Source organism: Chrysemys picta, chromosome 4 (assembly GCF_011386835.1).
Source record: "Chrysemys picta bellii isolate R12L10 chromosome 4, ASM1138683v2, whole genome shotgun sequence".
NCBI lineage: Eukaryota > Metazoa > Chordata > Testudines > Emydidae > Chrysemys > Chrysemys picta.
The window spans coordinates 93,484,800-93,510,236 of record NC_088794.1 but is presented as its reverse complement, the minus strand read 5'-3'; the positions used below and the strand labels follow the sequence as shown (position 1 = coordinate 93,510,236).

Here is a 25,437-nt window from a genome sequence, read left to right as displayed (position 1 = left end):
ATGGCCCCGAAGAGCACTCAACACAGCTAGAAAGAAGGGAAGCAGCGTGGCCCTTTGTGCTCACCAGAACTTGGGGGCATTTGGCAGTGACCCAGAACTCAGCTGCGGGTTAGAGCAGTCTGCTATCCTCTGTGCCAGCTGCCTACAGCACCGTGGGGTCATATAGAGCTGAGCAAATAATTGATCTTTCAGTTCAGTGGCTGAACCAAAGAAATCCCCCAAAATATTTGGTTAATTTGCAACCAAATCTGAATTTTTCAGTTTTTCTCATTAAAACAGAGAACTGAAAAAAGTAAAATGGTTTGGGTCAAAACAAAAAAACTTCCGAAGTTGATTCCAATTGACATTTTGTTTTGAAACTGTCGATTAGAAACAAAATGTTGAAATGGTCCATTGTCACCCACCCATTCCCCTATATACATGCACATGACACCCACAGAATCACCCACTTGTCCATTTCCTTATCAATACTCATTCTTACATGGACAGATAGGTGTTGGTTTGCAGAGATGCGGAGCATTAGCGATTACCATCAACTTCAGTGGGATTTTGCAGGTGCTCGCCCTCTGAGAAAATTAGGTTTATCTCCTTCTCCACTTGCACATTGATGTCAACTTCTGCCAATTGCCCTACACAACATACACTCTCATGTATGTCTGTATATGAACATCCCTTGCACTCTGGCACAATATTTCCCCATCTACTAATACACACTCACAGCTCTGAGCTCTCATACACTTAGCAAATGGCACGCACAAACACCTGTCTGCACTCACATTCTGTCACATAAACCTGTGTGCTAGACACACATGCTCATGCTCACATAACATCAAGTCAGATTTCTTTGTGCATTAACAGACAGAATACAGAAGGCAGGAGTGCTCACATCTGCTTGAAATTGGTAAAGCTTGCAGGCCTGTTCCAAATGTTCCCTGCGCTGTTCCACTTTAGACTTCAGGGACTCCCAGTTCTCCACGACTGCTTGCTGCTTCGCTTGCAGGTCTGCCACCTGTCTCTCAGAGCACCGGGCCAGCACGCCATCTGCAGCATCGATCAGCTCCTGCAGCTGCAGAGGGGAAAAAGTCATCATGCGGGTTAAGAAGGGGAAGGTCATGGAGGGCCAGTGAGCATCACAGAAATGATAACAAGACCTATATCAACTGCACAAGGCACCAGAATTCAAGTTACACTTTCAGAACAAAGTTTTCTCCTGTGCCAGTTACAGTCACATGGAGTAATAGTGACATCCAGTGTCTGCTGAGGTTCGTCACAGCAGTGCAAACGTCTCATCAGGTCACAGCTCCTCTTTCCACTGTCCCATTTGTAAAGATGGGAGGCGGTCAGGGATGTGTCAGATATGGGTATCCCAGGAGAACAAATGTCCCTACAGCACCGTGGGGTCATATAGAGCTGAGCAATGTTTTTGATAGGGGCTGTTTAGATTAGTCACAGATAGGTTCTTTATGGATATTTGTCTTGCCTCATTTCCCTTTAAAGATACCATGCAGCTGGTTTGGTTAATTCCAGTGTGCCATTCCTTATGGAGAGCCCAAGGTCTAGGTGTCAGGCCTTTGCCCCTTCAGTGGTATGCTGCCTTAGTAATTTCAATGTAACATATTGTCAGTACTCTGATGTTGCATTTATCAAACTAGGTTACCAAGAGACAAACTGCATGAACTTCCTTCTTACAGCCAGAGCTGAGCATGTCTCTTTGGACAAAACAGGATTTTGTCTGAATAACAGCACTTTTCGTGACCTGAGCCTTTTAAAAAGTTTGTATAACAAGCCCCAGCCCCATATTCCCAACTTGCCCTCCTCTCGCCAACCTCCTAAACCCGTCAGAATTCCTGAAGTCTATCCTAGTGAGCTCCCACCTCCCTCTCCTCTTCCATAACTCCCTCTAACCAGCTGGTGAATCCATTGCAGGGCACAGCAATGGAAAAAGCATCTCTCTATTCATTGGATGCCTCTGTCATCCGATGAGAGAGGCATTCAATGAATAGTGGGATGCTTTTGACAGGAGGGATAAGCCTGGCATAAGCACCCATTTCAAGTGGTTATCGGAACCAACCCTCTGACCCATTTCAGAGTCAGCCCAAATTATAAAGCCTGTCTTGTTTTTAATGTTTTAAACCACCCACTTCACACCTATCGCCGATACTCAAAGACATTAAAAGAAAGAGCAGGCTTTGAGGGAGACCATTCCAGGCTCTGACAGACAAGTTAATTGTGGGAAAGTGTTGCTGGAGCTGGCTTGGAATCCAGGCTGTTGGCTGCACATTAAAGAGTATCAGAGGGGTAGCCGTGTTAGTCTGGATCTGTAAAAAGCAACAAAGAGTCCTGTGGCACCTTAAAGACTAACAGACGTATTAGAGCATAAGCTTTCGTGGGTGAATGCCCACTTCATCTTTAAGGTGCCACAGGACTCTTTGTTACATTAAAGAGTGTGAGTGACTGATCTCACCTGCTGCTCATGCCCTAAGAGCTCATGTTCAAGGGCCGCATGTTTGCGTAGCTGGGACTGTGCGCCTCTCATGTCCTTAGCAATGTCATCAGGGATGCTCTTGGACTTCTCCTAGAAAGGAAAGAGTTAATGGGAGCTTTCTTAATGAACACCCCAAGGCACAAACATTAAGGGTCCACTTCTGAGAGCTTTACTCATGTTACAGGGGACCTTTCTTACTCTGCAAGTAGGGCTGGATTTCCAATTAGGCACAGTAGGCATGTGCCTAGGGGCGCCAGCATTCTAGGGGTGCCTAAAAGTTAAAAGTGGGTTAAAAGTTAAAAAGTGAATACATACAGCCCCCCTGTGGGCGGCCAGGTTCCTGGCATGGGTTGGTGGCCACTGAGCGTGTAGGGCTGGAGCAGGGTGAGCATCTGAGTCAGCCCGCCTGGGGGCGCTGTGAGCCATGGCCAGGCAGGGCGGCTGCTGAAGGTGCTGGGAGTGTCCCAGCCCCTTCCCAATCTCGGCCACCCCACTGCCTCCGCCCCGTGCCGAGGAGGGAGAGGGAAGGGCATGACCAGTGCCCCATTCACTTGCATGGGCGGAGCCAGAGCACGGCTGCCAAACCAGGCTGCAGGAGGAACGGAAGACACCCGGGAAACTGCTCACCCTGGGGAGAGGTACAGTCCCCCCCTTGCACCTTGCCTGGGGCGGGTGGGCTGTGCCCTGGCTCGGGCTGGGAGCGCGGTGCATGGCAGAGGGTCTCGTGCCTTTCCGGGGAAGTTGTGTTTATATTTCGTTTTGTTTCATTTATTACGGAAAACATGAAGGTCAGCTGTAGGCAGGGGGAGGGGCGGCGCTGAAGATGCTGTGCCTAGGGGTGCATAAGGTGTAAATCCAGCCCTGTCTGCAAGTAAGGACTTCTCACAGGGACTGTTCAAAGGTATTACTCAATGTAAAGCTGGCAGAATCTGGCCCTAAGACATTATGTGGAATCTGAGTATCACCCACTGGCAGTGTGTGTTACAGCTTCCTCTTGTGGTCAGTCCACTAAAGGATAATAGCCTACTACTGCTACACTTAATGGAGTAACTTTAGCTGAAATGGTAGAGATCTGTACTGAAGTGCTGAAGGCTCTATATACACAGGCTACTGAAGACCCATGCAGGTGGTCATTACATGAGTAAGAGGAAGATGACCTGCTGACACAAGGGGTATCCAGAGACACATAGAGCAGCAGATAATTCATCAAGTATGCTGAGATCTACACTGGACTGACCCTTTTGATTTTAAAACAAATAATTTGGAGAATCCCTTAAATTTGGTTGCAAAGAATTCTTTTCAACATGCAAACTGGTAATGTTCTAGAAAAGACAGATAAACACAATGAGGCAGTGGGGCATACAATATCTTTTAGGCCAGCCTAATGGACTAGAAGTAGCACTGTGTGCTATGATGCATGACTACCTCAGCCCACAGAAATAAAAGTCTGACCAGGCTTGTGGCAAGGGTAAGCCTTGAATAGCTCTTGTAGTGGCACCTGAAGACCTACTCAAAAGAGACATTGGTAATTAGTTTAGGGTCTCAGTCCACTTCTTCGGCAACATACAAACCATCATTACAACTGCCACCTGTTGGCAGCAGTCTCAGCAGAAAGGCCAACGAATGAATGGTCATAACTATGCAATGACCATTCTAACCTTAGGTGCAGTACATCCAGGTTACAATTGAGGTCCATTAGCAGGGCAGCCTGAGGGAAACATTGCCTCTGGCTGGGCTGACCCTAACCTTTGGATAAATCAAGAGTTTGGGCCTGCAGAGCATTCAATTCAGCATTTTTGTCACAAAATTAACTATTAATACATTCACACATATACATAGTCTCTCAAAATCCCAGGTGGTATCTAGTGAGATAAGGGGATGGATTCTCCACTCACTTACACTAGTTCAAATCAGGAGTAACTCAATTTAAGTCAACGGAATTATGCCCGTGTGAGTAAGTGGAGAATCCAGCTCATAAAGTAGCAGAATCCTACTGCTTTGCTCGTTGGAAGCCATGTTGGATTTCCTCCTCTGTTTCACACTTAAGGAGATGCCTTTTTGTTGGAAAATATTCTCTCTAATGTATAGAGAATCAATGCTGTAAAGGGGAGCACAATGAGGCAGTGAACAATAAAGCCTTTTTACTCTGGCTTGATGGACTGAAGTAGCATGACTGCATGTGCTGCAATATGAGGCAATTTAGTCCAGCTTCAGCCTCTTGCTCCTCACAAAGCTCAGCAGGTGTCTAGTCACTTATACAGCTCCAGCAGCCGCTCCTGACAGCAGATCAAGTTCAGTCTTTGAGGGATTCCATAGGAGTCTTTTTCAGCACTTCTGGTCAGAGTGGCTTGTGAGGTATGGGTCTTTTCTGCAGGGAAACTCAATAAGCCAAAGGGAGGAATGGTGGGTGTCCTAGAGACCCTTACAGCACTAGGCAGAAATTAAAGACCCACCTCCTATGTTTTTTCACCATGATTTTTACCTCAATGTGGGTGAGGGCATCTGTCAGGTCTTGGTAACTCTTGTGTATTGCCTCTGCATCCTTCAGTCGCTCGCCTCGTAACCTGGTCATCTGCAACAACTCTTCCCAGGAGTTCCTGCAAAGGGCCATGGAGAGACAGACCATGCAAGGGTGTGAAATGGAGACAAATAAGATGAATAGAAGGAGCAAAGATTTTAAAAAGATCCCTGTTTAGTCTCTGGCTCCAGCCACCATGCCTGGCTGAGGTGATTCCCTTGAACGCAGGCAGGCAGTTTCCCATCACTGAGTCAATCTTACAACAGTTCCTGTCACAGTCAAATGCAGGCTATTCAATACATGCCATAGTAGGATTCAAAGGAGGTGGCAGCAGAAAGGCAGTCAACAAAAATAAAGGATAAATCACCCACTCAGTCGCACTGTATTTTTGTGAGCAGTTTATGCCACAGCAGGCTTTTTACATTTTATTTGTAATATGTAATAGGATGATTGAAGCCAAATGGTTTAGGTGCTATTAAACATTTCCTGGACTGGATTTTGGTTTGGGGGTAGGCGAAGGGCCCATCTCATGTGTATCATAGTATACAAAAGGAGAATGAAAATATGAGAACCAGAGAGGGAGAGCCTAAGAGGTAAAATTAGAAGCATGACAAAGTCAGAAGAGTATGTATAAAAGGAGGGCTTGTGAGCATGCCTGAAGAATGAACACACTCAAACAGAAAAGCATGAACTTTTTAGAATGCTTAGAAAAACTAAATCTGTCTGTGTGACTACAGATGGAGCGTGAGAGAGAGGTGGGAAAAGAGTGGTGTCACTCTGCTTAAGCTCCAGCCACAATCCTGGAGCAGCTTGATGTTTCAAATAATCAACAAAGAAATAGCGAACAATGCTGACATTTAAATGGTCCCTATTAGCCTTCAGTGTTACCATGCACTGAGATGAATGGGGCAGCTCGCACCTCTCTGTGATATTAACTCTGTCAGATTCTGAAAGGCTGCATTAGATCCAGTCATGTTTGGAAGATTGTCTTCACAACCACTAGTCATAGCAAGATAGTCCTGAATTCTCATTTATACTAAGGCCCCCTCACACCTCGGTGGCAGGGTAAAGAGGCCTTAGTGTAACTGAGAATTCAGGGCCTCTACTCTTTTTAAGTGAAAGCTAACATTCTACAGCAATGATGTGCCTGTGTGGAATACCAGCCTGGTTTAGCTCAATTCAACCACAGCTTTTATCTGATCCAGCTGGTCCAGTCTGTCCTTCAATGACTTTTTTCCTCCAAGAAATTCAAATTTGAACAGTAATAATTATACATAGCTCTTTTATAGCACTTTTCTCAATAGGTCTCAAAGTGCTTTACAAAGGAGATCAGCTTCAGGATCCCCGCTTTAAAGGTGGGGAAACTGAGGCACGGAACGGGGGGGGGGGGGGGGGGGAAATGACTTGCCCAAGATCATCCAGCAGGCAGTGGCAGAGCTGGGATGAGAACCTAGGTCTGAGAACCAGTCGAATGCTCTATTCACTGACCACGCCAACCTGATCATAAAGACACAACTAACCTCCTAGCAGCCCAGTTAAGTGATTCCCTTTAAAATGACACTGGACTCTCACTGATACTGCTTGTTAAAGGTCTCTGGTCCACTGCACAAGCTGCCAAATCAGAAAGCTGATACTATGATGATTTTTTTTAAGAACAAGGCATATTGGCTGTCCTGTGCCAATGAAGTTGCCATTGGCGTCATTTCAGAACAAGTCACATCTCCTTTCAGGTCCTCACTGCGTACATTTATTAACTAATGAATTGTGTGGGCATGTCTTCCACTTTCCTGGATCTCTTCCCATTTGGTCCCCTGAGGTAGGAACTGAAAGAAGAATAAAGGAAATAGCCAGTGCTAGTCTCTTACCGTAGCTCCTTCTGCCTCTGCCGGATCTCTCTGGATTCCGAATGCCCATGGTCCAGCAAGTTCTCTGCCAGCTGCTGGCAAGCTGCAACTCTCTTGGCAGCCATTTCTATCTGGTGCTGGAACGTATCATATTTGGCACAAAGATGCTTTTGAAAGAGGAACAAAAAACAGGGATCAGACTTGGTTTGGGAAGCTACTGTTCCACGTGGATATCTGCTCAGCTGCCTACCGAATATAGCCTAACGGCAGGCAATTGGCAGGTGATCTTAAGGAGATGAAGCTTGACTGTAATTTTGCTCCAAAAGACCAACAGGGTCTATAGATTAGCTAGAAAAATGAAAGAATGCTGCTAGCTCTACAATGCAGATAGACGCAGAGAGCATGTTGCAAATGGTAGAAGCATCCCAAAATAAAAAATAACTGGACACCTGATCAAACATACAATGAAAATTGAATTGAGTTCATATTATTAAATAATATACACGTAAGGTATGAATACAAATGTATATTCAGTGCTAGATTTTCAGTCCGCCTCAGTCCAGCCTCCTTGTTTGTGGACACAATTTTGCACAAGTAGGGTTACCATATTTCAGCAAGCAAAAAAGAGGACGGGAGGAGCCCCGCCCCTGCCCCTCCCACTTCCCGCCCCCCCAGAACCCCCAACCCTCCCCCCGTTCCTTGTCCCCTGACTGCCCCCTCCTGGGACCCCTGCCCCTAACTGCCCCCCAGGACTCCACTCCCTATCTAAGCCTCCCTGCCTCTTGTCCCCTGACTGCCCCAACCCTTATCCACACCCCCACCCCCAGACAGACCCCTGGGACTCCCACGCCCCATCCAACCACTCCCCACCCTCTGACAGCCCCCCCCCCCGAACTCCCAACCCATCTAAACCCCTCTGCTCCCTGTCCCCTGACTGCTCCGATCCCTCTCCCCACTCCTGCCCCCTGACAGCCCCCCCCCAGAACTCCCAACCCATCTAAACCCCTCTGCTCCCTGTCCCCTGACTGCTCCGATCCCTCTCCCCACTCCTGCCCCCTGACATCCCCCCCCAGAACTCCCGACCCATCTAAACCCCTCTGCTCCCTGTCCCCTGACTGCTCCGATCCCTCTCCCCACTCCTGCCCCCTGACAGCCCCCCCCAGAACTCCCAGCCCCCTACCCCCCCGCTCCTTGTCCCCTGACTGCCCCCTCCTGGGACCCCTGCTCCTAACTGCCCTCCAGAACCCCACCCCCTACCTAAGCCTCCCTGTTCCTTGTCCCCTAACTGCCCCCTCCTAAGACCCCCCCCAACTGCCCCCCAGGACCCTACCCCCTACCTGTACCCTGACTGCCCAAAACTTTCTCCACCCCCCCCCCAAAAAGCCTCCCCCCCGTTTCTTGACTGCCCCCTCCAGAACCTCTCTGGCCCCTTTACCCTGCTGCTCAGAACAGGGTGTTGGGCTCTGTGCCAGCCGGACACATGGCTGCGCTCCCCAGCGCAACAAAACCCGGTCCCTGGCCCTGCACAGTGCTGCCGGACCGGGTTGCAGGAGAGGCCAACTCAGAATGCAGGGCGGCTCCGGCTCCTCTCCAGCTGCTCAGGAGTCCAGCCCGGGACTTTCCTGCAGCCCTCCCAGCCGCTCGCTCTGTCTGCCGGGGGAGGGGGGAAATCCCGGACATTGTGAGTGCTTTACAAATTCCTCCCGGACGCTATTTTTAGCGCGAAAAGGAGGACATGTCCGGGGAAATCCGGACGAATGGTAACCCTAGCACAAGCCAAGATTTTTTAAAAATGGGTATATAAAATGAGTGGCCTAAATGAATGGTCTAATTTTCAAGAGTGGTGAGCACCCAGCAGCTCCTACAGACTTCAATGGCAGATGAAGATAGGTAGTTAAGTGTCTACCCACTAATATTTGTGACCAAAATCTACTAAATGGACACTACTTTAAATATCTGGTGATCAAAATATAGAGTGGACCTGAGCCACAATGCTCAGTGCTGGGATTGGATCCAAATCTGAATTTCCCAAAGCATAAGCATTTTAGTACTCAGTATTCCAGTATGGCTCATTACAGAGACAGACCCAAGTCATAGTGCTCAGATCCAGTCCTGTAATCAAATTCAAAACTCCTGTTGAAAATTTTTGTAGCAGGAGTGGGAGCCAGAGTTCCAATTCTGGCTCATCACCAATTGAAAATCATTCATTAATGTTCACGATGCACTTTGAGAACCTTGTAATGAATGGACTGTATGTTATGAAATAGTGTGATGTAAATGAAATAACCATGGACTGACGGTTAGGGCTAGGAAATCCCTCCTGAGCCATCTAGTCTATCTCCCATATACCAGTTAGGACTATCCGCTAAAGTAGTAATCTCCTAATGGTGAACATCATCCTTGTGCAGAGGGCCTACACAAGACCTCTTCCGCACTTAAGTGTTACTAAATTATAACTGCCTTTAATGCTATTGCTTCAGTTATTTCCCTTGGGAAAATTTTCCGTTACAATAAAATTCAGTGATTGACCAAAGTCCACTCTTTATTCTCTGAACAGGGTACAGCACAGGTATGTTATGGTGAGTGAACCCCCCTTAGGATGGGACATAGCTCAGTCTCCATGGTCTATTCAATTCATGCTCTAACAACAACAGTGCCAATTGTGTTGGTGTTTTCAGTGATGTAGACTTCTGTCAGCTAGGCACTGAATGAAGGCCACTCCTACCAAGGTCAACCCTATTGAATATAACTTAGTCAGCCATGCAAAATACCAGTGTTTCAGAAAACAAAGTCTCACACCAAATAGTTTTGAACAGTTATACAGAAAACCCTCCCATATGAAGCCTTCCCCTCAGGCTTGCTTCACAAATCTGATGTAAACCTTCTTCTCAGGCCTAGCTCATTTCACTCTCCCCTTCCTCTGAGGGCTATTCCCAACCTCTTTTGCCAGGAGTCAGCTGCCGCAGTAAGTCAGCATCGCTTAGCTCTTTTTCAGCCAGCTCCTCTGTTAACAGGGTGGACGTGTTAATCAACTCTGCCAGCCTGTTACAGCCAATGAAACTATTTTATTTTCTAAGCGATGTTACATTTCCCTTTATTAGCTCGTTTGCATTTTCTTTTGATCAGCATTATTCCTTATTTTATCACATTCATTCCTCTCCTCTCTTCTACCCCCACCCATACTACTGTCATGATTTTCATTAGGTCATACTTTATGGAGCAAAGTAGATGAGGTAATATCTTTTATTCGACCAACTTCTGCTGGTGAAAGAGACAAGCTTTCAAGCTTACACAAGAGCTCTGATTTAGGTCTGGGAAAGGTACTCAGAGTGTCACCGCTAAACACAAGGTGAAATAAATTGTTTAGCATAAGGAGTTAACATGTTGCAAGAGACCATTCAAGGTGAAGTGGGCAGTTAACACTTCTGAAGTTGGAGGACAAAGGTGGGTCAGTGGGTTATAGATTGTTGTAATCAGCCATAAATCCAGTGTCTCTAGTAGCCAGTCTGATTTTTCATGTCTAACAAAGTTATGAATTTAAGCTCCCAGGCGTGTCTTTTTAATAGTGTTGTGCAGGTTTCCTTTGAGGATGAGGACTGAGAGGTCAGATATGGAGTGATTGTTTTGTGAAGTGTTTGTCCACGGGTAATGTGGTGTTTTTGTCTTATCATTTTTCTGTGTGAATTTATTTGAAAGCAAAGTGGTTGTCTGGTTATTGGGTCGTATAGTGCACTAGCTGAGGTACACCACATGTAGTGATAGGCATGTGTAGGACCCCTGGATCTTAAAAGGTGTGTTGTGGGAGGTGTGGATCATTGTAGCAGTAGAAATATGTCTGCAGGTTTTGCATCTGCTGTTCTGGCAGGGTCTGGTGCCACTTTGAGTTGGTGGGTCCTAGTCTGTGGGGAGCTTGCTTCTGATGATGATATTGGAGAGCTTTGGGGGGTCGTTGGAAGGCAGGGAGAGGGTGTTGGGGAAAGATTTCTTTCAGGGTATGGTCACCATCGAGTATGGGTCATAATTATTTAATGATACCCCGTATGGGTTCAAATGCAGGGTGTGAGATGATAGCTAGCGGCGTGTGGTCAGAGGACTTTTTTTTCTTTATACACAGTCACACTCCATACCTTACATTTTTACAGTATGAAATCAGGTAAACTTTGCTTGTGTTTGGTACCATTAACTCACCAGGACATGTTCATAATCACTGCCATAATCATCAGAGCTGGCCAACTGCCTCTGCTGATTGATCCAGTCCTGCAGATCCTCATACTCCCTCAGATACTCATGCAGACCAAGAGTCTCCTCTAGCTTCTTCCCTCTGTTTAGAGACAGCAACAGGGAGAAAGCGGAATATAAATATCTACACAATGCACAGAATAAGGAAGAGAATAAGGGGCTCTCTCCAAGAAAGAAAACTAGGTTCAATCTGAGAGTTCTCACAATAACCCCAAAGACTGGAAATCAAGTTTGAAGGATGGTAGCCTGTAGCTCTGTCAGCCTCTCTACCATTCTCCAACACTGGCTAACTGAGCTTTGCTCTGTGACAGCACAGGAGAATTCCCTCCACGTTTTCCTGATCATTTTTATTTCTAAAGATAAATGAGATACTTACGAAAGTGAGAAGGAAACCCACACTACATAGAGTGAGGCTCAGTGAGGCAAGTGCTGGGAAAACCACCTTATGTAGCTCTGCTAATGTTGCCCAACAAGCAACATTCCCACAATTCGCTGTTTAGGTCTCTTGTAGTACAGTCAAACATCTTTTAAGGAGGAGGTAGAGATAAAATATACCAACTTTCCAGCTGTTCATGTGCCTGACCAACCAGAACCGTGGAAATGTTCAGGAGAAATGGCAGTGTTACCCCAACTCTTGGGACTTTATTGCAAGTCTCCCAATATTTGGTGTTCTTCCTGAAGATAAATCTCCCTGTGATGCACTGCTGTCTCTCCTCTAGTTGAATCACAACTGTGCATCCTGGGAGACATAGTCCAGCCAGTGAAGAGGAGAAGCATGGATGAGCAGCTCAGGCTGACACAGTTCAATGTCAAAATGAGACCAAACAAAACATTGCTATTCAGCCCATCACACCAAAACCAAATATTGTGACATCTCTGAATTAATTTTTTTCTGAACTTTCCATTTCATGAACAATTTCAATATTTCGACTTTTTTGTGAGGAATCAGGCTGAAAACAATTGTTGAAGTATCAGAATTTCCTGTGCCTCTGTAAATTCCAACTTTCAACTAAGCTTGTCTCATTACTAATCTTACGAACTTCCTGGCCTCTCTCTGAATGACATTTCTGTAGGGCAAGAAATTAAACAATTCAGGTATATATTTGCTTCTTCCTAGCACTAAATTTGGAGAGTCTAAAAATCTTAGGCATAATCCAGCTCTCTTGGTTTTGAGCATGTAGTCATAAATGGGGGAAGTGATTAATATTAAAGGATGAAAGCCCTCTTGAATTAACAAATCCTCAGACTTAAGGGAAGGTGTAATTCTATCATTACATCTGTCCATTTGGGTAACACACCAAGAAAACAATAGGCACCACTTCCAGAAATGCAATTCCTTTGTTCCACCTCTGAAGTTAGACTCCAACAAGCAGGCAGATGAGTAAGTATGTGAGATAATCAAGCATTCAAAATCACTTTGCCCGAGGATGAAGAACAGAAAAGGGGAAATGAGAGGAATTAGTATCTTCAATAGTAAAAAAATCTTATTGAACAGCTTAGGTGCAACAAATGTACAGAGCTCCTTTTTTATTATTATTTGTGTAGCACCTCAGTACTGCACAGGATACAAATATAGACAGTCCATTTCCTGGAGAGCTCACATGAAACAGATAGAAGAGATATGGGACATGATCAAAGCCCATTGAGATCAATGGAAAGACTCCATTGCCTGCAATGGCTTTTGAATCAAACCCAGGATGCATTAAGGGACCCAGAAGAGGGAGTTAGCAGAGACAATTATTTTTCTAGCCCATACCTTGCTGTGGCCAGCTCCAGGAACTCCCGGAGCTTAGAGTGAACTTGTTCCTGTGGGGCATCAACCTCATCAAACTGGATGGAGCCGGGGAGAGGAAGGGTTTTGGCCGTTTTGCCGAGCTCTAGCATCAAATTCTTGTAAACCTCAATTTCGTGTTCCAATGCCTGATAGCAAGAAAAAATAGCTGAGTAAGTTATCCAGCATCTACAGTCCATTAACCTTGGAAGCGGCCTCAGCCATACCCTGTGAGGCACCAAAAGGAGAAGCCCAGATTTCCAAAGCAGGATATGGGCTTTCCCTGACACAAACGTTCTTAGTTAATATGTTTACTAACTTTTTCAGAAAAAATACAACGCCGAGGCAAATAAACATGGCTGGAAAGGGAAAGATATTCCCAGAATAATGACTAATCTATCTCTGTTTTCAGCTCTGGAGCAAAGCAGGGCATCCCTATCTCCCTTTGTGACTAAATACTGCACAGCAGGACATAGTTGGTGCTTTGGCTCACAGAAATGAGACTCCAGATCTCTCAGTTTTGGTTTCCAAGTCAAGCTCTTTCCAGATGCAACAGTACATTGAATTTGTCCTTGCACTACTGATCCAGGGATTAGTGTGAATCCACACAGACAAATCAGTCCTGAATTGCAGACACGTCAGTTTCAAGCAACTGAAAATAATAAAAAAAATCCTCTAGATAGTCAGACTAGTACAAAACTTGTTGATCAGAGCACTACAAAACTTCAGACAGACGATTTGGCAGACCATGCTGCACCATAGAGAATTTAAGCAGGCACTGCTTAGGAAGGAAGCCTTCCCTGACACTAACTTTTGGGAAAACCAACTAGGGCAGTGGTGGGCAACCTGCAACCTGCTGGGCCGCATGCGGCCCACCACTGAACTAGGGGAAAGAAAGAGTAATGAACTGATTTCTAAAGGTACACAGAGAAAATATTTTTCCACCCATAAATCTGAAAAAGATCCTTTTCATGCTCAGTGTGTGTAAAATGGCATGGGATGAATGGCCCAGCTTCCTTTGGAGTGAGAGACGTTATTCTATATGTTCATTCATTTTAAAACTTCTACCACCCAGAACTGGATTTGGGGGTGAAAAGTTATTTATGTCCCTGTTAAAGAACAGATGGTCCCTGCATTCCCCCAGTCCCTTGCTTTATAGCCCTTGCCCTCAACATCCTGAACATACTTTCAGTTGAGAGAGACTGAGAAGTCCTCAGCAGCCTGCATCACCGCTTTTTAATCAGTCAGAGTTAATGGTGTTAAACAACGTGAGACATTTATTTTACTCCCAGGGCCTGTGCACTATCTCTGTGGCACTCCTAGACTCTGCTATTCCAAGGAATGACACACAAAGACCAAGAAAATTTTGCCATTACACCATTGCTTTATCTATAAGAGCCAGTCTTCTCCAAAGACAGACACTCAATCTCCAAACCCTTTAAGTCAGGATCTTTCCTACAGTTTGTCCCAAGCAGGCTCCCATGACTGACTAGGAAGGACCACTGTAGTCTCTGAACAGTCCATGCTACATTCCTCAAGAATAATTACCTGGGCAATAACGCTCAGTTACCTTGTGTTTCTTGAGGAGTTTCAGAGTTGCAGCCTCATCTTTGCCATAGTCTTTGCTGGTCACAAATGGAAGCTTTTCTGATACCCAAGTCTCCAGGTCTGAGGTATTCAGTAAAAACTACCAATTAAAAAAACAGTTATTTCCTTCATAATGTTAATGTCTCTCCTTCAATCTGATGCATTCTAGCTGCAGATTGCACTATAAAATCAACTGTTCCTCTGGGGTCAATCTCAAGAAATTCAGTTCTGGACAATATCACGATCTTCACTATTTCCACATATTCTAGGCTGCAGGGTTCTCAGACCAGTGTGAGCACCATTTGTGCTCAGTAATAGGTGCAGGGGCACAAAGGATTAGCTTTTAGCCCCCTTACCTGAGAAGATGCTCTTTCAGATAGCAAGTTAAGCTACAGGAACTGGTTTTATTGTTACTGCCTGCAATATACTAGCACGATCTTAGACACACTGTTGTATCAAATATTGTGCAAAAGGACAAGGCCAGAATTGGTGGATCTCTGTTTTAAGAAAGGCCTTTTTTAGGGTATTAAACCCCTAGAATTAATTTTGGGTGTCCCAGTTCTTTCCCTTCACATCAGTATCCAATATTTGATGTTTTCACTTGACCTTTTCACTGTTAGTGCCTGGCACTCTATAACACCAACTTTGCACTTATATACTCCCCTTTTCTGAGGAGATCAAAGTACTTTATAAATACTATAGGGCCTCATAACACCTCTACCATGAAGGCGAAGTGTTATACCTCTTTCACAGGTGGGGAAAATGAGACACAGATGTGGCCAGATTATCAATGGCAAGTGCTTGAGGTGCACCAGCAAACTTTGTGCAGGCACCTTTGTGTAAAAAATGTATATGCAAACTGGGTTACTGCCCTGCTAATTACCCATTTATGACAGAAAATCTGGATTAGCCAGAAGAGTATTCTTGTGCAATTTTTAACAGGCTCATTTTTAAATGCTTGCCTTTGAAACTTTGGCCCCTATTTTGTTAGGGTGAAATTTACTCTGATATGGAGGGCCAGTTTAAGGCCCTCTGTCCCACTTAAACCCCAATTTGGGGCTGTGTGTGGATACTGCCAATCCAAGTGGCTAGTAAGGGGAACATGTGTACCCCAGGTGCACCATTAAGGGGATCTGTTATACATAGGGCCTGATCCAAATCCCATTGAAGTCAAAGGAATTCCCTCCAGTGATTTCAGAGGGTTTGGGATAAGGCCCACAGACTGGAGAGGAGGGCAGAGATGATGGTGAAATAGGAGCAGACCAGGTAGGAACCAGAAGATCTGTAATGATATGGATCCAGTTGTCCTATCTCACCGAGCGAGTGGTGGAGCAAGGCTGTAGCTAGTTCTCCAAGAGACTAGAATACCAATTTCCGATAGGAGACATTGCTACAGCGCTGCATCCTGACCCACCTCCCTAACACTGCCCAGTGCCCACCATCCACATTGCTCTGGCTTTATGTGGAGGAAACGAATCTCAGCCCTAATGGTCTGAGATCTTAAAACAGATTTGCTTTTTGTGTAAATCACTTTGTTCTCCTCTTAGCCCGAAAAAAAAGTTGGTGTCACTTTGCTGTAACCCATACCTGCTGGAAGCCAACAGAATGCTGCAGCTGCTTCAACCTCTCTTCACATGCCTTCTCCAACTCCACCCAGCTGTTGCTGAGCTCCTGGCATTTCTCCTTTATTCTCTGAAATGAAGAGTGCTTGCACCCAATCATAGTCTTTCCATTCTCCAACACCCTCTGAACTTGCTGTTTGTGGGCATTCACTTCTGCTTGTAATTCCTAGGGAGTGGGAGGGAGGGAGATAAGAGTAAGTGAGGGCAGGACAGTATGCAAGAAAGTGGAACAAAGCGGTCTGAAGTGGGAAATTAGAGGGGTGCACATAGTGTGCAAGACACAGTGTTTCTCTATCTAGATGCTCCCTTCAAATGAGCTGCTTCTGGGGGCAACCTACCAAAATGCAACCTTCTGTTGGCAATAGAAGAGGAACATGTACATTGGAGTCTAGCTCATTAACATGATGCTGTCTGCTAGAAAACAGCAGGGCTAACAGATATCTGTGAAAGTCAACTAAAAACCACAAATCAAATTCCACAGAAATCTTACTCTGTTAAACTGTCATTACACTGTTACACTGCTGTCTTCAAAAGTTTTTGTGTCAGTCATAGCACTAGAGTGAAGTTTAAATATCTGTTTTATGTTGTCCTGGAGACTGCAGTGTGCATTCATGTCCCTCTGACACTAACTCCCTGATGAGAACAGTAATTATATAGCTAAAACACATACAAGCAAGGAATAGCAGAAGTATTCCACCCAGACAAGAGCAAAATCATTCATTATATTTAGTGTGTAATGTATCAGTCTAAGAATTTTTAATGGAAAACTAGTGATTTCCTCATAATCCTGTGAGAAGAATGATTTCTGCAGGAATTGATAGATACTTCAGTTTCATCAGAAATTCACTCTGAAAATCCTCCATTATATGGCTGGATCATATGCATGTCTCAAGTTATTGGAATTACTTAACTGGGACAGTGTCAAATACTGTCAGTGACAGTGCTGGGGGAGGGATAGCTCAGTGGTTTGAGCATTGGCCTGTTAAACCCAGGGTTGAGAGTTCAATCCTTAAGGGGGCCATTTAGGGATCTGGGGCAAAAATCTGTCTGGGGATTGGTCCTGCTTTGAGCAGGGGGTTGGACTAGATGACCTCCTGAGGTTCCTTCCAACCCTGATATTCTATGAAATACCGAGTTCTAGGGACTGCATGCCAGGGAGAGTTTAGCTTTAATAACAGTTGTCTCCTTCTGCTTAGTGGGCTCGTTTGTAATGGCATTCTGGGTGGCAAAAGGGAAATGTGTAGCTGTGGGTTTCTAGGTGTGGGGGCTGGGGGGTCTGATATACTCTTTGCTCCCATGACACCTATAGAAGGGGTAACCAAAAGGAGTTACCTTGTGTTTGTGCAGCAGGCTTTGAGCCATATCCAAGGACTTGCCACAGTTGGTGGAGTTGGCAATGAGCAATCGTTCACTGATCCAATTCATCTCCATGTCATAGTAATGGTAGAACTGATACAGATCCACTGTTGCTTGCAGCAGCTGGTGCCTCTCATCAAGAGGCACCTGCAAAGACTCAAATCTGAGGATCAGATGTTAAAGTGGAGTTATCTCCAGAGTCACCTGTGATCCTGCAATGCAGGCTGTGACAGGCCAGACACTTTCCCATGCTACTACATTCGCCTGGCTGGTCCTGTACACATACAGAATGCCTTCTCAGTAGGGCTGCTCTTGGCATACCGTATCACATAACTTACATACAGATATGTAAGTGTACACATTACAAAGGAGAGCAGGCAGGCAGGGGCAGCAGGTTTGTATAATTTTTGGTGGTGCCCAGAATGGTCCAAGTCTCACCCCCACACATCTGCCTTGTAAGTCGATATATATTTTTTAAAATAATGTAAAATGTGAGGACTCTGGGGTGGTGCTGGTGATGAGGGGTTTGGGGTGTAGGCGGGGCTCAGGCAGAGGGTTGGGGAGTGGGGGTCTGGAGGGTGGGCCTGGGGATGAGGTATTCACTGTGCAGGAGGGTGCTCAGGGCTGGGGCAGAGGGTTGGAGTGCGGGGTGTGTGTGAGGGCTCTGGCTGGGGATGTAGGCTCTGGGATGGGGCAGGGCTGGGGATGAGGAGTTTGGGGTGCAGGCATGCTGCCCCGGGGCTGGAGCCAGAGAGGAGGACTCCACCCAGCTCTTTCCCCGCTGGTAGCAGCAAGCTCTGGTGGAGGGACCCCGCTCTCGTCCACGGCAGCACACTCACCTCACACCACGGTCACTGCACGTGCTCCTAGGGCCCCTCTCAGGTCCAGAAAGCCCCCTCACTTCCCCTGTGGTGGGTGCTGGGGGAGGGGGGCTGCCATCATGCGTGCGCCTCCTCCCATGCTGCTGCCCCTCACTTTAGCCTCACTGGGGGTGTGGGATGGGGCTGCCCCTTTCCCAGCGTGGGGCAGGAGCAGTGACTGCAGGTGCGATGGCCCCCTGTGGTGGTGAAGGGTCCCGCCGGAAAAGGGAAGGGTCCGTCGGTCAGAGGGGAAAGGGCAGGGTCAGGGTCAGCCTGGGTCAGCCTGCCCTGACACTAGTGGGGGGGGCAGGGAGCACTAGGACCCTGCAGTGGCAGTGGATGCTGGGAGCTGGCAGGGCAGAGCACAGCGCAGAGTTGCAGGGGGCTGCCGCATGCTGCCCAGGGCACAGGCAGGGTCGCTTGGGGGAGGCATGCGGGGGAGGCGTGTGGGGCCGGGGGAAAGACCCGGCCCCGAACATTGGTGGAGCTGGGCCCCCGGGCCCTGAACATTGCTGGAGCATGGGCACCACGGGCCCATATAACTTGCTGCCCCTGCAGACAATCCTACATTAATCAGTGTGCAGTCGGTGTGCTTGCACAGGGCCCCCAACTCAGGGAGTCTGATGACAGGGTTAAAAACAAACCAACCAACCCACATACCCAGAAAAAAAACAACAACCATCCAGGGCCATGAAGGGGGCAGAGCATCACAGGGGGAGGGCTCTGCCTGCATGTTGTGGCAAGAGCCAATGGGCCAGAGTGGAGACTGGGACCAGCCCTGTAGGACAGGAGGCACGGTAGAGTGACTGCAGGCTGAGCACAATTCCCCCCTGCAAGGCCTCCCACCTCAGGGGGCAGGACCCAACCCCCAACCTCCCAGGAACACCTACCCAACTATGGCAGGCCCCCAATTACCACAGTGCACAGGGTCCTAAAATACTTTAATCCAGCTCTGCAAGCAGATTTAGGAAGCAGGAGTACAGTTTAACACCCTCTCTAAACAATCAATTCTGCTCCATCTTAGCCTGCGTTGGGAATACAGGAAACTGGAATTTACTTTTTGACATTATTGTTTTAAATTAGTGTATTGGAGAGGGGGAATGAGATTCACTTTTGGAGACTTGGTTTAAATCAGTCTTAGTTCACAAGCAAAATGAGTTGTAATGGTCTGAACCTAGTTCCTATTAAATGTTGGACCACCTCACACTTTAGCAAGAAGTTGGTAGGATCGGCTAGGAAGCCAAGGACTGGAATGGCAGGAGTGTCGCAGATTAAGATTGAGGGTCATTAGCAGAACATGAGGCTGGGGAGCAGGGAGCTGTAAAACTGAAGTGTGTTAGCATAGTTTTGTGGCAGAAGCTTGTAGCAGAAGGAATGCCTGGCTGGCTTTTCTAGTGGTTAGAACAGGAGATGAGGAATCAAGAACCAAAGTTCTGTTCCCAGCTCTGCCACTAATTCTTTTCTCCCAACAACCGAGAGAACACCTGCTCACCTTTCCAGATATTTCTGCGTCTCATCCAGAATCTTCTGGGAGTCAAAGTGATTGGTTGCCATTTTCTTGGCACAGGACACAATGGAGTTCATTTTCTCAGCCAACTCCCCCGTCTCCTTTTCCAGTTGACTGTGCTGCTTGAGCAGATCACGGCTGGAGCGCAGGTCATGGCCCATCTCTGCATCCTGAAGAACCTTCTCAATCTTTTCTATCTTCTTTTTTGCATCCTACAAGGAGCAGATGAACACGAGCTAGCTCAGACCTTGCCGTATGGGCTTTCTTCCACTTGTCCTCCTCCACTCAGGCCTTTCCAGAAGAAGGCTCCCTGCATTCTACACGGTGCTTTGCAAATCTTTTCTCAGTAGAATAATAGGGAGGGCTCTCTAAAGTTGAGACATCTTTCTGGAACATGTTGATGTGTACATTTTTTCCACATGGCTATCCCTGTCCCAGCCTCTTAAACAGATTTCCCAAAATCTAACCCTTGAAATATTTCAAATGACAAAATATTTTAAAATATCTTAACACTCAGAGATCCACAACTGTAGTTGCACCACCACAAGAGTTCCCTTAAATGATGGTAGTGCACAGCTTCATAGCCTAGTGTCTTTCTCACTCCATTCTCCTACAAGCTTAGGATCCTTGGTATGCTGAGGCCATATAAAACTCCCTATGTGACAATTATTCCTTTGGTGCTGGGAAAATCTAAAATTTAGTCTTCAACAGGATGGCATCCTCAGGGGCTACTCTGTTTCCTGATCTTTGTGATGAACTTTCTGTGGCAACTGACAACATGGAGAGCAACAGATCAGTCCAGTCCTCCCCCACTGAAATCAATCACCACCTGACCTGGAGGAGTTCCATGAGCTGTTCTTGCTGTCCAGCCTGTCTCAGCTTGTCTCCTCGCTCTATCATTTTGTTGTACAATTTCTCCCACTTCTTCTTCAGCTCTGACATCTTGTTCCAGATAGAATCTGCAGCATAATGGTCATCTTGAATCAGCTGATTTCCAGTCTGGGGAAATATATTTTATTATTCAAAGGTCTCAAAAAGGGGCACAATCAATGCTAATCTTAACAACTTTGATACTTGTGCTTGTTTCTTTCCAATTAATACCATGCAGCACTAAGCTTTCTCCTATACCAAGCCTACAATACCGAAAAACAATGACGGTGGAATGATTCACATTGCTGAGCCCCCTCTGAAATTTCCACTATTACAGGAAAATAACCAAAGTAATAACTCCCTCACTGTATATAATTTGTCTGCACCCCATCACACCTTTACTTGCCATGCTAAGATTTGCAAACTTAGTGTTAAAAAGTAATCAAGACCATCACTTAATCAAAGACGTATTTGTGGTGCAACTGGCTGTGTTGGCCACTGCTGTTTTATGCAAATAGAACCAAACCTATCAAACACTGGCCAAGTTGATAAACCTTATCCAACAATGATTCCACCCTCACCATTATCAGCTCTGCAAAGTGCTTCTTGTTTGCCATCATTTCCTTCTCAGCAGCTTCATGCCACTTCAGTTTGCGCAGGATATTTGTTGGGTCACGATAGGACTCATCTGATGCAATCTTGTACTTCTCTTCCATCCATATCAGCTGCTCAGCAACATCACGGTTGAACTCCTATTAGGGACAGTTAGGATTAAATATATTTAACTCCTAATTGTACAAAGACTCAAGGACACTACTTTGCAGTAGTGCATTATTATTATTATTTGCATTATCCTCTGATCCCACTGAGGATTACCTAAAGAAACTACACCATCTGCTAAAAAAACTCCCTGACAAAGCACAGGAACAAATCTGTACAGACACATGCCTAGAACCCCGACCAGGGGTATTCTATTTGCTACCCAAGATCCATAAACCTGGATATCCTGGACGCCCCATCATCTCAGGCATTGGCACCCTAACATCAGGCTTGTCTGGTTATGTAGACTCTCTCCTCAGACCCTACGCTACCAGCACTCCCAGCTATCTTCGAGACACCACTGACTTCCTGAGGAAACTACAATCCATCGGTGATCTTCCAGAAAACACCATCCTGGCCACTATGGACGTAGAAGCCCTCTACACCAATATTCCACACAAAGATGGACTACAAGCTATCAGGAACAGTATCCCTGATAATGTCACAGCTAACCTGGTGGCTGAACTTTGTGATTTTGTCCTCACCCACAACTATTTCACATTTGGGGACAATATATACCTTCAAGTCAGCGGCACTGCTATGGGTACCCGCATGGCCCCACAATATGCCAACATTTTTATGGCTGACTTAGAACAACGCTTCCTTAGCTCTCGTCCCCAACGCCCCTACTCTACTTGCGCTACATTGATGACATCTTCATCATCTGGACCCATGGAAAAGAAGCCCTTGAGGAATTTCACCATGATTTCAATAATTTCCATCCCACCATCAACCTCAGCCTAGATCAATCCACACAAGCGGTCCATTTCCTGGACACTACTGTGCTAATAAGCGATGGTCACATAAATACCACCCTATACCGGAAACCTACTGACCGCTACACTTACCCACATGCCTCCAGCTTCCATCCAAGACACACCACACGATCCATTGTCTACAGCCAAGCTCTAAGATATAACCGCATTTGCTCCAATCCCTCGGATAGAGACAAGCACCTACAAGATCTCTATCAAGCATTCTTAAAACTACAATACCCACCTGCTGAAGTGAAAAAACAGATTGACAGAGCCAGACGAGTACCCAGAAGTCACCTCCTACAAGACAGGCCCAACAAAGAAAATAACAGAACACCACTAGCTGTCACCTTCAGCCCCCAACTAAAACCTCTCCAGCGCATCATCAGAGATCTACAACCTATCCTGAAAGATGATCCTTTACTCTCACAGATCTTGGGAGACAGACCTGTCCTCGCTTACAGACAACCCCCCAACCTAAAGCAAATACTCACCAGCAACCACACATCACTGAACAAAACCACTAACCCAGGAACCTATCCTTGTAATAAACCCCGATGCCAACTCTGTCCACATATCTATTCAAGTGACATCATCATAGGACCTAATCACATCAGCCATACCATCAGGGGCTCGCTCACCTGCACATCTACCAATGTGATATATGCCATCATGTGCCAGCAATGCCCCTCTGCCATGTACATTGGCCAAACCGGACAGTCTCTACGCAAAAGAATTAATGGACACAAATCTGACATCAGGAATCAAAATACTCAAAAACCAGTGGGAGAACACTTTAACCTGTCTGGTCATTCAGTGACAGACCTGCGGGTGGCTATATTACAACAGAAAAACTTCAAAAACAGACTCCAACGAGAGACTGCTGAGCTAGAATTGATATGCAAACTAGACACAATCAACTCCGGTTTGAATAAGGACTGGGAATGGCTGAGCCATTACAAACATTGATTCTATCTCCCCTTGTAAGTATGCTCACACTTCTTATCAAACTGTCTGTACTGGGCTATCTTGATTATCACTTCAAAAGTTTTTTTTTTCTCTTAATTAATTGGCCTCTCAGAGTTGGTAAGACAACTCCCACCTGTTTATGCTCTCTGTATGTGTGTATATATATCTCCTCAATATATGTTCCATTCTATATGCATCCGAAGAAGTGGGCTGTAGTCCACGAAAGCTTATGCTCTAATAAATTTGTTAGTCTCTAAGGTGCCACAAGTACTCCTGTTCTACTTTGCAGTGGATTCTGAGAACTCCCTCAGTAAATATTCGGTCCTTATTTTATCTAAGTGTTGGAAAGTCCAGTTTCTTTTAGTATGAAAGACAATTTAAATAATCAGCATCCTGCATTGATGGATCACAATCCTGGATTGCTGACAGACTTGAACAATCTTTTGCAGCCCTAATGTAATATCTGTGTTTCCTCCTTTGGACAATATTTCCTACCCCACTGCTTTCAGTAACCAATGAAGACTCAGATTTCAAGCAGAAAATTGAATGGTGACCCACCATTATGACCATGCAGCTCCATGGTGGGAAGCCCAAATACCATTCCTGACATTCCATTCCATATGAAAAATATGGCTATGAGCAATGTAATAACAATGCTTCCCAATTATATAATAGATATATTATAGAAACTTTAATTTGAAGAACCTTTTGGTTAACTAAAAGAATCCTGTCAAGGATTTCCCCAATATCCCAGGACCATTCCAAGTGAAAAACTTTAATGACTAGAGTCTACGGAATGCAGAGAGGAAAATGCAAAGTTGTGCATACATAAACAAAGGTCAGGTTGAGGCCTCTTTGAATATCAGATTCCCATAAGACAAATTATTTCTTTGTCTGTGTGATAGAATGATAGTTAATGAAAATGTGACCAAAAACAAACAAACGGGCCAGTTCTGCTCTTACTGACAATGCACCACTTTTACAGCCATGTAGCCACATTTACATCAATGGAGTACTCATGATTAACACTGGTGTAAGTGAGGGCAGAATCAGGGCCAATGTTTTAGAAAGAAACTTTCATTCCACATCAAGAATCTAAACCAGAGGCTTCCTCCCACTGGTTCTGGAGTATCAGCTTCTTCTCCCCAGTTATAATTTTCTGTGGGAGCCCCAACCCACAGTGAAGCATTAACATATGAGCCAAATGGGCTAAGGCCCAGGGTGACGTTCACAAGGACATTATCTAGTGATCAAGATGCCCAGATGTTTTCATTTCTTGTGTTAATTCAACTCATGGTATACTTCACTATGGCCTAGTAGATAGTCTCTGATCACTCCGACAGTGTTAAATGAGTTCCTAATGTGTTTGCCAATACTCTAGTCAGCCTACATGTGGGGTCAACATTTCCTAACTTCCAGCTCCTAGGTGAAGTGGGCTGTGGCTGGAGACAGGGAGAGTGGCTCAATATTTTTAGCCTTGGCTCAAGGCAACAGAGAGTGTTACATTACTGCAGCCCTAAGGTTTCCTCTGGTCAGCTCTAGTGCATCAGCCCTTTCACCTGCAGCTGAAGAGATGCCAGCAGCTTCCTTTTTTTCTGTTCATTACTCTGTCTCAGTCGTTCCCATCGGTTCCGGAATGTAGCCAGTCTCTCTTCGATCCTGCAGAGAAAATAGGACACAGAGCTTTAATTCCCCTATCTGGAATGACGACAAAGCAATGGCACTGATCCATCTGGGTTTCCTTGGTCATTCTTTATTGCTAGAACTTTGGGCTAGTTGCTGTTGCTAAGAGTAAGGGTGTGTGTGTGTAAGGCTCACTACCCCATCCCTTTGCACGACCGTGCTGTGTTTTCCAAGATTGAGAGGTTGTGTGTGTGTGAGAATGGCAGCTCCACTGGATACTACTGCCTCTCCTGTGCAGATAGGTGGGAAGGGGATAGATGGACTGGGGGTGGGCAGTCTTATGATTATTATTAAGAACTATTGGTATTACGGTAGCTCCCCAAATGTGCTAAGCACAGTACCTACATGTAAGACGATACAGTCCCTGCCCTGAAAAGCTGTGTGTTTAATTCACTCCCACCCTCACAAATATTTTATTTTAAGACTTAAAGTGATGAAAAAATGAAGGATGTAGTTCCAAGGTTTGTAAAACTCTCCATTTCATTTCTGGGGAGTTTACACAGAGAGCTTGAGTTCAGAAGACAGCTTCCTCTAATTTAAACACATGGAACC

General features: G+C 45.7%; 1 protein-coding gene across 2 annotated transcripts in view; it reads right to left on the bottom strand.

Annotated features, from left to right (window-relative positions):
• The window catches only part of SPTBN5 (spectrin beta, non-erythrocytic 5), a 143,937-nt gene that overhangs the window by 93,911 nt on the left and 24,589 nt on the right, over positions 1 to 25,437 (bottom strand). For both annotated transcript variants that reach the window (XR_006174251.2, XM_024106610.3), the window contains exons 15-27: positions 24,762 to 24,861; positions 21,241 to 21,411; positions 20,624 to 20,788; positions 19,775 to 20,001; positions 17,399 to 17,585; positions 16,032 to 16,232; positions 14,428 to 14,544; positions 12,843 to 13,006; positions 11,036 to 11,168; positions 6,869 to 7,014; positions 4,968 to 5,082; positions 2,465 to 2,575; positions 887 to 1,066 (exon numbers count right to left, since the gene is read on the bottom strand). Coding sequence is in view for 1 of the 2 variants with exons in the window: in XM_024106610.3 (XP_023962378.2) it covers positions 887 to 1,066; positions 2,465 to 2,575; positions 4,968 to 5,082; positions 6,869 to 7,014; positions 11,036 to 11,168; positions 12,843 to 13,006; positions 14,428 to 14,544; positions 16,032 to 16,232; positions 17,399 to 17,585; positions 19,775 to 20,001; positions 20,624 to 20,788; positions 21,241 to 21,411; positions 24,762 to 24,861 (2,017 nt within the window). In the remaining variant the exon portion in view is untranslated. The remainder of the gene's footprint in view (positions 1 to 886; positions 1,067 to 2,464; positions 2,576 to 4,967; positions 5,083 to 6,868; positions 7,015 to 11,035; positions 11,169 to 12,842; positions 13,007 to 14,427; positions 14,545 to 16,031; positions 16,233 to 17,398; positions 17,586 to 19,774; positions 20,002 to 20,623; positions 20,789 to 21,240; positions 21,412 to 24,761; positions 24,862 to 25,437) is intronic.